The sequence below is a fragment of the Stegodyphus dumicola genome, chromosome X1, assembly GCF_044657685.1.
Source record: "Stegodyphus dumicola isolate Sdum_Otavi_A_Nest chromosome X1, ASM4465768v1".
Lineage (NCBI taxonomy): Eukaryota > Metazoa > Arthropoda > Arachnida > Araneae > Eresidae > Stegodyphus > Stegodyphus dumicola.
Window position 1 is genome coordinate 255,219,504 of NC_140780.1, and position 13,861 is coordinate 255,233,364.

The 13,861-nt window shown below is 31.9% G+C and overlaps 2 protein-coding genes across 9 annotated transcripts in view; one reads left to right on the forward strand and one right to left on the reverse strand.

The window, feature by feature from the left end:
• atl (atlastin GTPase) overlaps window positions 1–2,605 on the forward strand; it is a 254,971-nt gene extending 252,366 nt beyond the window's left edge. For all 7 annotated transcript variants that reach the window (XM_085807529.1, XM_085807534.1, XM_085807530.1 and 4 more), the window contains one exon: window positions 2,064–2,605. In XM_085807529.1, coding sequence (XP_085663655.1) covers window positions 2,064–2,189 — 126 coding nt within the window. In that variant the 3' untranslated portion in view covers window positions 2,190–2,605. The remainder of the gene's footprint in view (window positions 1–2,063) is intronic.
• LOC118187959 (uncharacterized) overlaps window positions 2,030–13,861 on the reverse strand; it is a 91,650-nt gene continuing 79,818 nt past the window's right edge. Inside the window, exons 10-12 of one of the 2 annotated variants that reach the window (XM_085807528.1) lie at window positions 8,487–8,628; window positions 5,761–5,883; window positions 2,030–2,168 (exon numbers count right to left, since the gene is read on the reverse strand). In XM_085807528.1, coding sequence (XP_085663654.1) covers window positions 2,160–2,168; window positions 5,761–5,883; window positions 8,487–8,628 — 274 coding nt within the window. In that variant the 3' untranslated portion in view covers window positions 2,030–2,159. Of the gene's footprint in view, window positions 2,169–3,620; window positions 3,743–5,760; window positions 5,884–8,486; window positions 8,629–13,861 lie in introns of those variants that run through there. The other variant, XM_085807527.1, reaches the window with a different exon arrangement.

Here is a 13,861-nt window from a genome sequence, read left to right on the forward strand (position 1 = left end):
ACATCACATCTTTCATTTTGGAGAAAATACAATGAACCAGCATTATAAACATTTAAAAATACAACAACTTTTATCCTGTGCCCGATTAACAGAAAAATATCTACATTTTTGGCAAAAATTACTGGATTCATATATAAGTCAAACCCCATAGCTCAGCTTTAGAAAAAGTTCCAAAACGTTTGTAATCAGTTTTTAGTCAGACATCAGTTAAGAATGAAGTGCTGTCGATAGCATTTCTGACCATAATAATCCTTGGGGTAATTTTGATTTGAACAACAGACATCTGGCCATTTCAAGTAGGGTCTGATTTGCACATTCTGCAACTCTGTTCTGTTATGGTTCTTTTGCATTATCGCTACAGACTATTTTCAGTTGCTTCCCCATTTGCTTCTCAGCTTGAAATTTGTACTTTTTAAATCCTTTAAGGACTTTGGATATTTTCCATAGGGTGTACACAGTAATTTTCTGTGATTTGTCATCAATTAATTTCATAAAAGTATTTTGCACCAGCTAAAGAAAGGACTACAAATATTGGTGCATACAAGTTCAAGTATTTCTGGTTTACTGTGTGTGTTTGCTTTTGGTAACCTTGTTTGTTTGCATTTGGTATAAGTATCACAAAATAGCTTCTTTATTACATTTTGTAATTGTAATCTTTAGACCGTGCACCACTTTTGGATTGTAATACTTTTAAGTTGACATTTTGCTCGTTGCTTCTAAAACTACACATTTATTTTTGTTTTTAACCCATGCCTGGTTATTTCAAAAGTACACAGTACATTTACATTGTGTTACTAAGTTAACTGCAATAAGTTCATTTTTAGGTTGGGATCATGTAATGTATCTAGTGTGATGTGTTGTAAAGTTGAAAAGACAACTGCATAAATTCCAACTTTCTCTTTGATTTTCTAAAAATTCACTATTTGCTAAATGAACTTCACTTTTTATTTCAGTTATTGATGTGAATTTACTTCTGCCATTGCACTTGTGTGCTGTTGCTCTTGAATTGAGATACCAGTTATATGTTACTAATTTTCGTGTTGAGTTCGCAATGGTGAAAGAACAACTTTGTTTGGGAGAGAGACTCTTGATTAGGATTTTTGCGTTGTCTACATTCTGATGTTTTTGTGGCCTTTTAGTTACGGTACTTTTAGTTGCCGTGATATTTAGTTATTAATGAATCCTGCACTTGGCTATTTTCCTGCACTTTAAATTCATGACTTTTAAATTCTTCTAGTAAGTAAGTGTGTAAGTCAGGCAGTTTATCATGAGATTCTAAAAGTTTTGAATTCTTTGGTTTGAAGGAAGAAGTTAGGTAATCCTGCATTTCTCCGTTTGTGTTCATTTTCTTTTTTTCAAGTTAAGTTACTTCATTAGGCTAATTTTATAGTATTAGGGCCTTTAGGCTGATGAATTTCGTGCAGTTTCAGCCATGCTTCATGGGAAGTTATGATATTTTTAATATGCTCTAACCTCAGATGATTTCACACTCAAAGCAATAAATGCTAAAGCTCTTTTAATCTTTTGAAACTCACTTGTCAAGTGCAGCTTGATTAGTTTCAAAATGTTAAAGGTTGTTCCTAATACTCCTGTCTTGAATTTCTAGACACCAATCAAGTAAGAAAACTTATAAAAAAACCACAAATCTGGTTTGCAAAGATAGATGCATGAATGTTCAGTTTATTGCTTTGCAATCAACATATTTAATTTTTATAACTCTTTGAACAGCTTCTTTGGCTGCTGAATTAAATTTCCATAATGGTTTTTAACATTCATTAAAAGATTAATACCTACACTGAACACCTCGCTATTTATTTTAAAATTCTTAATTATTCTGCCCCCCTTCCATTTAGGTTTTGCACTGAAGTGTATATAAATTAATGTTTTTGTAAATCAAATTGTCACTCAGAAAATATTTTTAATTATTTATAATGTAAATTACATATTGTAAAAACAGATTAAAATGTAGTGATAATTATTATTTTAGGTTTACATAATCTGGCAGCCGAAAAAAGTTAATTTGTATATATATATATATATTTTTTTTTTCTTTTTTTTTTCAGATTCTTAAACCTATATACAGAGCACTGTCAGAGCATTCTGTGACTCAGTTAATCAATTTTGTTGATGAATCAAATATTAGTGGTAATACAACTCTTTCAAGTCATCTGAAACATAAAATATCATGATAAGTAATATCGGTAAATTAAAATCAAATATTTTACAAAGATTGTCATTTTTATATTTATGTAATATTTATTAACATGCATTAACATAAATGTGTACTTAGCCATTGTGATAAATCTTATACTGAAAACACCATTTAAAATATTTTTGAGACTAATATACAAAAATTGAAAAGCTATTTTCAGTATTAAACTCTAAAAGTAGACAGTTTATTCCCAAAAAATATTGTGATTGTAAGAAAATTCTATTTTATACTTCAAAATACATCTCTTTTAAAAAGCATATGTAATTTCAGTACTAAAGTGTGTATTTTTAAAGGGCTCATGTAACATGTTTCCTTTTAATGGTGACTTCTGTTGCACTTTCATCATGTAAACTTTCTTTTAAAATAAATGCCATGTGTGGTTTTGTTTATGCATCTTTATGTATTTTATATCTATATAAACTCACATATGAATGCATTATTTGGAAATGTCTCTGCCACAAATTGATAAAAAAATAATGGAATGCTTTATTGGAATTTAAAATAAAACAATATATTTTTGGCAATGAGCCAGTTTAACACGTCTTATTTATTGGAAATAATAAAATATATTGCATTTTATTTTGTTGAGAAATATGCAAGTTCTTGTTAACAGTTCATAACTGAATTTTAATAGTTTTGGATTATTCTTAGTAAATTTTTACAAAACTCATAGAACATGCAAGTTCATCAATGCATGTGAATACTGAACATAATGTTATAGAGTTCTTCACTTTTATTCTATTAAACTAAGCGTCAAGGAACCTAGTGAATTGCTATGCGAATAATCACTTGTTTCAAAGAAACGAAAACGAAACTCAAGAACGGTCAATTCCTTTATTTCATTCAAAATAAGATTGACAGTCAGCCCCTTTCTTCTTAGTGTACCGAGCAAAGCCTCTACTTGGTTTAAATTCAAAATGTTCTGAAACTAACTAATGACTAACTAAAGAGATTTAGCCAAAGCTAACACAATTCTAAAGTAGCTGGCCCGTAATCTTAAATTATCCAGCAAACTATCAAAAGGCCAAGTGTAACAACAGCATAGAAAGTCATAGCCCAAAGGCAAACATGCGCTACTCAAAAATCCTAACTCTCCGTTGAAGTCAGTTGAACTTGACTTGAATACTATTCTCCTTCTCATTTGCATTTAACGCAATTCTAAAAACTCGTTTTGGTAGGGAGTTGTAAGCTGAAACTAGATAAGATAGGAAAGATTCATTAAATTAACTTTTAACCTCTCAGGCAGCCATGTCATCTGCTAGGATTTGATCCTCAGTTTAATTACCAATTTTCAGTGACTTTACTGCTCAGTTTCTAGTCGGCTTGTGCTTTACTGAATTAACTGAATCTATACTATATATGTCTTTTGTATCATTGTAGATGTTCAGTATACTGAATACAACTGCTAAACATTTCACTTGCAAATTTTTATTCATGCATAATCAGAAAAATTCAGAAGCATCATTAGAAATCAGTAATAAAATTATAACTGCTGCGATATTGTCAATCCAGAAAATCACCATCATAAACCTAAACAAGGTTATAAAGAATGTAAAGTCAGAGAAATTAATGCAAGAGAATAATGAGCATAGAAACACTTTATATATCAATACAAATTCAAGCTAATTACATATATATCAACATATCAGATTAACTGTTGATCACTCCAACTGGAATAGTTCAGCATATTCCAGCTATGCCAGCAACTCCAACTTGAGTGAGTTGACAGCATATACTATCACAATTCAATATCAAGTTGACATTGTTGTGGTATTTTGCTGCGGCATTGTTTATAAATACTGTGTATAAGATGTTTATTCATTTTTTTCTCTGTCTTGGGAGTAGGTAGACAGAATTTTTTTTATATTAAAATAGACAGTGAAAGAGAACCATCTGTCAACAAGAAAAAAATTCTGTTCATTTAACCTTTTCCAGCACGCTACCTTTTAAAGTTGGAGTTTTGATTAAAAAAAAAAAAAAAAAAAAAAATAGGCAGTCTAATTAGGCCTTGAGGAGTACACAAGTTAAATTTTGTTAAGATAGCACTTATTGTTTTAATTCTGTGGGTGTGTCTAAAGTGGCACACTTATTGAATAGAGCTTCAAAAAGAGTGCTGAAATGAGCATTGTTGTCAATGAACTGACCGAAGAGATGCGGAGAAACAAAGGACACAGACTCTCAGTTGTCCTAGATTATCGGTGAGCCCGGTCTGAGCACACCTAGGGTTCGTCATTTGATTTTAGGCAAGATTTCATGGTAAAAATTTAAAACTAATATAGAATAAGGAGATTAGCATAGAGCCAAAAAATAACATAGAAATTTCTTTTCAAACAATTCCTTTTATACCCTAAAAAACATCTGGAAGACTTCTTTGCAAAATGAGGGTCTTAAAAAACTAAACATGGCTAAAATATAGGGACTGGTTTGTGTTGAGCTGCCATCTACTATAAATAAAGAAGGTTCAGAGTAACCTATACATCCTTTTTCATTCAATTTTTCTGTGCACACAGAAGGAAATTTTTAGGTGTGTCCAGAGTGGACACATTGTGCCACAAAGGGTTAATGAGCAAAGATAATAAGCATCAAAGTTTATTGAAAATGCCGAAATAGAGAATAGGCATAGGAATCAAACAGTAAATCCAAATTTTAAAAACACGTACTCTACTGATATTTGGAACATATGGAAGAAACCACTGTTTTCTTCTGTAATGAGCTTTTTCTCCTTAGCAACTTCACTCTGATAAATTCATTGAAAGGGCAGGAAGAAAATGAAGGTGGGAAATTAAATAATGGAAACAAAGCACATGTAGTGCACTTCTGTAAGTTGTCTCAGATCATATAAAGGTTTGTGTTTAAAAAAATCACTTTTTAAAAAAATTATCTATTAATGAGCGATGTCATGTCAGCTTTGTTATCATTCTGTTTTGGTTACACCATTTTCTACTTATGACTATCTTCAGCACCTTCAACAGGTTTGTCACATTCATGCTGGTAAAGAAAAGAATCCAATATATATCTTTTCTTTTGTTCTAAGCGTGTTTTGTGGTAGAGAGTGAATGACTTTTCACATAATCTGACAGTAATGACAGCATGATACTTAGAAGTATGCAGTTTACCTTTTTGCTCACTTTTGAGAAATAAGTAAGAAGCGTTGTTTTAAAGTCTCCTATAATTTGTAAAGAACTGAAGGAAAATAAATGAGCCCAAGGTCATGCATTTTCTTTATCTGAAAACTCGCGACATATTAATATAATGAAAAGTATATTTCATTAGCTTGGTATTAAAAATAGACAATTTAAATCAGAATTCACCCAGTTCGAAAGTGCCAAAAAATAATAAAAATGTTTTGATTTTTAACAGACAAAAATCAATATTTGTATTATTTCACAGGTATAGGTAAGTGAAAGTGCACATTTTTATTTCATCATCGGTTCTTTTAATTTTATCCTTTCACTCTTATTATTTTCATGGTAGAAAGATTTACTTTTTATTGTTTATTCACACAAATCAAGTCAGAAAAATTAAATACAAATCAGAAAAATACGTACCTCGATATCAGAACAGGCTGTAAGTAAAAAACTGGCAGATTTTAAAGCACTTTGAAAAGCTCCATGAGCTGATGAAAATGAGACATCATCAACAGCCTCTCCAGCAAACATCAAAATTGGCCACTAAATAGAAAAAATAATCTTATAAAAAGGCATATTATATTCAGTTTATTGTTTGTTAAAATATGAATAGTTAAATAGTTTTTAGCATTTCGTGTACTGTTACAGTTTAAAACCCATCGCTAAATGAAAGCTATTCTTCCATAAAAATTGGAAATACTAGTTTTAGTAACTTGTACTTTCTACACCATTTATACATAGTTAATTTTTTTATTTAAAATGAAAATAGAATGAAATAAATGGGTGTTCAAAATTAAAGAATTTTCACATTTGGTTAATTATCTGCTAAACTGATACAGATTTTAACGAAATTTGGTATGAACACACACATATATACATATATATACACACATAAACACAGGGTGAATATGAAAATCTGGGCAAAACGGTGATAGAACACAGCTATACGAGGAACATCACAGAATGTATGGTTGGGATGCAAGCGGTGAGAAATTAAATGGTAGTTTTCCACTGTAACATTTAAAGACTAAAACAAGAATGAGAAGAGCTACAGTTATAATGCAGGTTTCACGCCTGCAGAATAGGGACTGATGCATATTGTGAAGACACCAGGGATTTCCTGATTATCGCCGGCAACAACGGCGATCCTGACAACTAAATCCATATTGTTTCAAAGGGGAACTCGTAGATTAGGCTTTTCATATGGTCCCATAGAAAAAGTCCAAGCATGAGAGATCTGGTGATCTTGCTGGCCAAGCTCATCCATCATCATAGAAATTTTGTGGTTCGTATAATCAGACACCCTGTCAGCAATCCACAGTAGAAAATGCCATTGGCTGCAAGGACCAACCATTTTTATACCATTTACAATGTCACCTAGTAGTTTGCCATTTGTGTTTCCCCCAAACTTTCTGATGAATAATGCCTGTATAGCTGCGTTCTGTGACCGCATAAAGTTTTGCCCATTTTTTTTTTTCAAATTCACCTTGTATATATATATGTGTGTGTATGAAATAATAATGTCACGGTATCCATATATGGTTGTGCATAAGGCTTTGGAGATCTGGCTCACCAATTCATCCAGTTAATATCTCATTCTCCAGAAAAATCACCCATTAGATTAGCCCTATCTGGATAAGCAGCATCACCCACAAAAATGAATTCAAGGCAAATTATACTCAACAAAAGCAAGCATTGGGCTCTTAAGATCTCATCTGTTTTCAAGATGCTTTCTGCCAATAAACGTTCTTAATAAAGTTAGGAAAAAAACACAAAAGCAGTAACTTGAATGCAGGTTCACCACCCAAATCTACGATTTTCCAATGTTTTGGTAGTTTTTCAAAGCCTTTGGCACAGAACCTTGGTGGCAGCGAGTCAAAAAACAGATCAAACTAGTTTGGGACATCCTGTGAAGAATGGCAGATAACACCAGCAAGGTAGCTGCAGGTGTCAAAAAAGATAGAAGTCTAAAGGAGCAATGTTGGGCTATATGACAGGTGTGGCAAAAGATTCCATTCGAGTCCGTACAGAGACTAGCCAGTGAATGCAGATACATGTGGTTTTGCATTATCTTGATAGAACATTACCTTTTTGTGCTGGAACTCAGTTCCACATTTTTCCTTGTTAGCAGCATCAACATTGACAAAGATCTCTCACCAGGCACAGACCAATCCCCTTTTCAGTGTGTGTTGTTGAAAATCAGAAGAGATGATCCAGTGCAGAATTTTATCTTTGCGCTTATATTCAAGCAGATTAGTGTAGGCCCGAACACGTCTGTCCTTATCTACTCAAGTCAGCTCATGTGGCACCCAGTGATTGAACTTGTACATCAAGTTTATGTGATGCATAGCATGATTAATGGACATGGCACTAACCTCTAACTTCTTAGCAAGCACTCGAGTGGTTGCATACTAATCTTCTTCCACAAGTTCTCGCAGGCAGGCCTCATCAACATCAGTACGCTAGCCAGAGCGCTTTGCTTCTTGAATGTCATAGTAACTGTTTTTGAAATTTTGGTATCAAACCTTCACAGTATCATATGATACAACATTAGTACCTAAAGCTATGCACGATTTGGTGACATTCTATAGGTGACTTTTTGTAACAGAACTGGAAGTAAATGATAATTCTAATCTGGCAGCGTGATAGTTCTATTTCAGACACCTTGTACTTAATGATAATGGTATTTTTTCACAAATTTCACAATACAAAATGCCTAAAATGGTTGCCAAAGTGTGATTAAACGTGCAAAATGCCAAAAATTGTTTGACAAAATTTGATTAAACATGTCAGCCAATGTGAATTGTTTGCGCAGACGATATTTGCAGCAGTGGGAAATTTTCATTAAGACCCCATATTTGAATTAGCAAGCATTTGTTACAGATATTAATACATTTGTAAATAAACATGAAATGTCATACAAAATCTGTCCATATATAAATGTAAATAAACAGAATATTAATGTAATAGTTCAACATTAACTGAAAGGTGCTTACATTGAGATTTACAGAACATAAAAAGTATTTTATCATGCATGGATCCATTTCTAAAATAAATTTTGTTTCTCTCTGAGGTATACCACACCTTAATGAAACCAGTGAGTAGGTAATAAAAAATTCATGTTAAATATTTCCGTAATTATCAACCTGAATTTCTTTTCCTGTTTTAGTTCTATAAGTAGCACAAATTGGTTCTTGAATGTCAGATGCAGTTGCACCAGACTGATAAAAAGCCATTGTTCGATTACTGTAGGAACCTCTGATATACTGATTGTTGAACCAGCAAGACCTGTGAAATAAAATACAACAGATAAGGATTTATATTCTTCATAGTACTGACCATTAATGAAATTTATCAAGCTATATTCTGAGACGAATGTTGAAAACTTTTTGTAGCCATACTGTGATTTTTAAAAACCTATATGCTGTTTTATCTAAAAGTTATAATTTCACTATATAATCCTAACAAATAAATTGTCTCATTCTTACTCACAATGTTTTTACATATGGCAGTAGTGTGTGTTGTTGTGATTTATCTTGCTTGTTTGACAGTAACATCAGAACAAGCCCCAGCAATGCTAACCATTGTACCAGTTAGGTATGGCAGAAGCAATATCACTTGTACACTGTGTCGACAAAAGTCCTTACCCCTAGTAGTTATTTTTAAACTGCTGGTCATAGATATATACTTCTAATTACAAAAATGTTTCAAGTGATGAAAATATTCATGCTTAGTCATTTTTAAATTAAAAAAAAAAAAACTAATTTTGTAAAAACTTCAAAATCTAACTCATATGTCCCCTGCACTTTAGTTTTATACTCATTATAAAAAATAAAATTTTAAAAATTGCGCAAGATATCTAAAGTTGAAGATCATATCTAGAGAGTTACAATGTTAGCATTTTTGCATAAATAAAAATGAAATTTTACTTTAGAAAAAATGTTCTAGTGTTAATAGATTAAGTGATAAGCATTTCTATGCAGATTATCATGAAAAATGTTAAACAATATAATCTTCATTTAAAAGGTGATCTTATTCACTGAATCATAGAATTCTTAAACACATATTTGCAGACAGCCAACTCATAACATTATTTGTATGAACTTATTAAAAATGCTTATTGAATTAGCTGAATGACTTTTTGCATGATTATTAGACTGTGATTTAAAAATAAAACTTCATAATATTAAGATATTTTTAGCAATTTAGTTTAAATATCACACTAAATAACAATCAAAAACATTTTTTTGCAGTACTAGTTTTGATAGTTTAATTATCCTAATTTATTCATCAACCAAAGGCGCACTGGCTAGTGCATCGCACAGCTGCACCACAGGTCCAGGGTTCGATCCCCGGGCTGGGCAAGGTTGACTCAGCCTTTCATGCCTTGAGTGGGTTGATAAAATGAGTACCAAGTTGGCTTGGGGACTAAACAACAGGGTCTTGCGACAAGCTGACCACTTGGCCAGTGCATATGCTGACACACTCCGGGGTCCAAGTTCAAGAAAGTAGATTTCAAGAAACTGCAGACCATGACACACTACAGCTGTTGATTGAAAAGTTCAACTATTGATCGAAAGTTGTCCTTCATTACAATCTAACCCTAATGCTGCTGAAAAAGACTTCAAAATAAATCAAAGAGATTGGGAAAACTAAGCAAGTTTCAAGAACATGACAATTTTTTTAAAAGCTGGTGCAAAATGGGAATTAATGAAAGGGCTCCTTACTCATCATACCATGCTGTTTTTAAAGAATGTAGCACTATGAAAATTAGGCCAGCATTTGATGCAGGAAACAAAGATGAAAATGGATCTTCTCTGAACAGCTGCTTGGAAGATGGGCCGAATTTAGTAGGTTTAATTCCGATAGTTTTACTTAATTTTGTAATTTGTGTAGTCATTTTTATCTTTTGATATAGAAAAGATCTTTCTACGAATGAAAATTGATTCAGCAAATGGAGATTTTATATGTTTCCTGTGGTGGGAAAAAAGACATACTCTTTAATTTAGACATTGCAAATAGTTTTTTGGTTTTGAAGTGCCCTATTTCTTCTTTCAGCATGCCTAAATAATTGCTTTGAAAATCTACCTGCACATTTGTTCTAGTGTTAATAGATTAAGTGATAAGCATTTCTATGCAGATTATCATGAAAAATGTTGAACAATATGATCTTTATTTAAAAGGTGATCTTATTCACTGAATCATAGAATTCATAAACACATATTGGCAGACAGCGAACTCATAACATTATTTGTATGAACTTATTAAAAATGCTTATTGAATTAGCTGAATGACTACTATTACAGAAAAGTTAAGAGCCACATTCTACATGGATAATTGTCTTAATGATCACGCTGAAAAGCGAAAAATTTAATCAAACATTAATGAATAAGTGTTCTTCAGCTGGGTTCTTCAGCATGTCTTCAGCTGGGTTCAACCTTAGAGGTTGGAGAAGTAGTTTAGATGAAGGTCCAGAAAATATGTTAGGTCTTCAGCGGTACCACCCATTAGATGAACTGGGATGCCAAGTAGTATCTTGGGCTGAAGCTCTTACAAAGCTTACTTTCATGCATTCAAAACGTTTTTAATCCTATAGGAGTTTCTTCACTAGTCTTCCTTATTCCAAAGATTATTCTGCAGGAGGCTTTGACACTCAAGTCTGACTGGGACGAGGAACTGTAAGTAACATTCAAAAATAATTCAATAAATTTATCTACAGAAATACATTTTTTGAATGATTGCTGAATCCCAAAAATTTTCATTAATTTTACAAGCTCCTTACACATTTTCTGTGATGCAAATAAATTAGCATATGGTGCCTGCATATTTTTAAGAACAAAAGAAAATGAAGTCTTATAGAAAAATCCCAACATGCAGCCTTGAAAGAAATCACTTTACCATAGTTGGTATTAATGGCTGCACTTTTGGGAGTAAGGTTATATCAGATGACTGTTAAGAGTGTAAACAGTACAAGCATGAAAACTTATTTCTGGTCAGATCCTTCAATGGTTTTGGTGTGCACAAAGAAATGAATTAATCTGTATTTGTAGAAAACAGGGTTAAAGCGATTCAAGATCAAAGTAAAGCAAGATGTCAGAAACACATAGATATAAACCCTGCTAATTTATTTCCAACAGGATGCTATTTATTGCAACTCCTAAAATCTCAGTGGTGCACAGGACCTGAATTTCTGAAGAAACCTCCAGCAGTTTGGTCTTCAAATGATATGGAAGAAATCAACAGAAAACAATGTAATATTCTCATTTTGGTGAAGAACTCAGTGGTTCAAATCATTCTAGCTAAACCTCCATCCAGATTTTTTAAATATTCTATGACTGAACAAACTGCTTTGATGTCAAGATTTTAACCCACTTACCTGAAAAATGGAAATTGATAGGATAATATATCAATTGAAGAATTTGAGAAAGAAAAATGCTTTTGATGAAGAACAGAGAAAGTATTATCTTAAATATCTTCAGATTTTCTTTGATGAAAATGGAACTTTGAGAATGAAATCTTGAGTTTGGGATTCTCCAGATTTACAAGAATACACATTCCCTACAATGTTACTTTAAAGAGAATGTAATCGTGGAAATAATGTTTGAGTAATTACACTTATTGCTGGAACACAAACACTTCTTATGATTCTAAGAGGAAGAGTTTGGATTATAAAAGGTAGAAAAATTACAATCTGTGGTTAAAAAAAAAAAAAAAAAAAAAAGTGTCACCATGCCAGAGACATGCAGTTAAGGCCTTAGAAATAATTCTTAATCCTTTACCTCAGTGTAGAACGAAAATGGCAAAAACGTTCCAAATGTTAGGAGTTGATCTCCAGATTTCTTAAAAGAGAATTTAAAGGCTTGGATAGTAATTTTCACATGTTCAGTTTTTATGGCTGTTCACCTTGAATTAATCACTTCCTCGAGCACAAACATCCTCACAGTTGCGTTTAGACATATACTTGAACAACAGTTCGAATTTTGTAGGTTTATATAGAATTATGAATCAGTTGGATTGAATCAATATCGGAAAAAAAAGTACCTTAAAATAAAAAGGAAATTCAGCCCTCCTACCGCATCGTGTTAGGGAAGAGTTTGGAAGAAGTTAATAAGAATTATAAAGGATCTCTGGAAAAATTTAAGACATGCTTGCTTAGGATATGAAGAAATTCTAACCCTTTTGTTCAAATGTAAAAGTTTAATGAACAATAGACCTTTGACTTACCTATCTCAGGAAGGTTATGATGTCTTTAAAACCTCTATGTTCCTACAAAGTTTAGCTAGTAGCAATGTGTAAGATTTAAACGAAATTCATTCTGTGAGTATAATGGAAAGATGAAAATGTTTACAAAGTGTTAGAAAAGGCCTTAGAAATCACTTTAAGATGATGACTTTTATGATTCTGATTTGTTGTCATCAGAATTAACAAGAAACAGACAGACAGGATGTTGTCTCGAGTACTTGAACTACTCCCACTAACTTGAAGATACTTCCTTTCATAATGAGTTACGTGGAAAGGAACCAAATTTTTCAAATAGAACAAAATGATCAAAAGACTCAATTTACACTCAGCAAAGAATAGGAAATAAAGGCTTTTCGGAAAACTCGTCTTGATAGAGAAATGCATCCTCCACAAAAACTTGTGAATTTTACTAGTAATTTAGAACTCTGAATTTCATTGGCAATTTAAAATTTTGTGAACTTTATTGGTATTTCAAAACTTTGTGAACTTTATTTTATAATTTAGAACTTTAATTTCAATTCTCATTTTGCAAGGTGGCATGAATGTTAAAAATGAATACCGTTGCAAAGCTTTACATTTATCTTTTGTATAATGGCAACAAAAATGTTGTTTTCTTTGAATATTCTAGCAGTTGAGTTCTAAATGTTGAATAAAGATGTGATCCAGTTCTAACTACATTCCATATTTCCTTTTTAGCCAAACACCATAGTATATAAAAACAATGAAGTGGAATTTTATTATTTTAAGGCCATTCCACCATACAAATCCAAAATTTTTCAAGAACATCAACTAGGTTGAAATTTTTTTATCTGACCAAAATAATTAATGGTTTCTGATAAAATATCATACATAATTATCAGTTATGCAAAATTAAATACATTCAGCTGAATCACCTTTTCTAGTTTGCTTCTATTATTCCTAGTTTATTTCAATTATTCCTTCTTTGTTTCTATTAATTTTTATTCCCGCTTAAACAATTCATTGGCATTTAATGCACTCAATGTATTGTAAATATCTTGCTTATTAGTTTTAACATCAAATTACACTGAATTTTACTAAAATAAACTTCATATCTAGCACCTAATTGACATTTGTTGCATTCCCAATTACATTGTAGAATTTAATTTTATTTTACTGCCATTTCAATCAAATAAAAGTAGTTATTTAGGAAACATTTTACTATCTACCTTAAAACTAATTACTTCATGATGTATCTTTTAAACTACTTATTTTTACAAAACACTTAATTTGAATTCAACTTTGAACTTATTCTCACCAA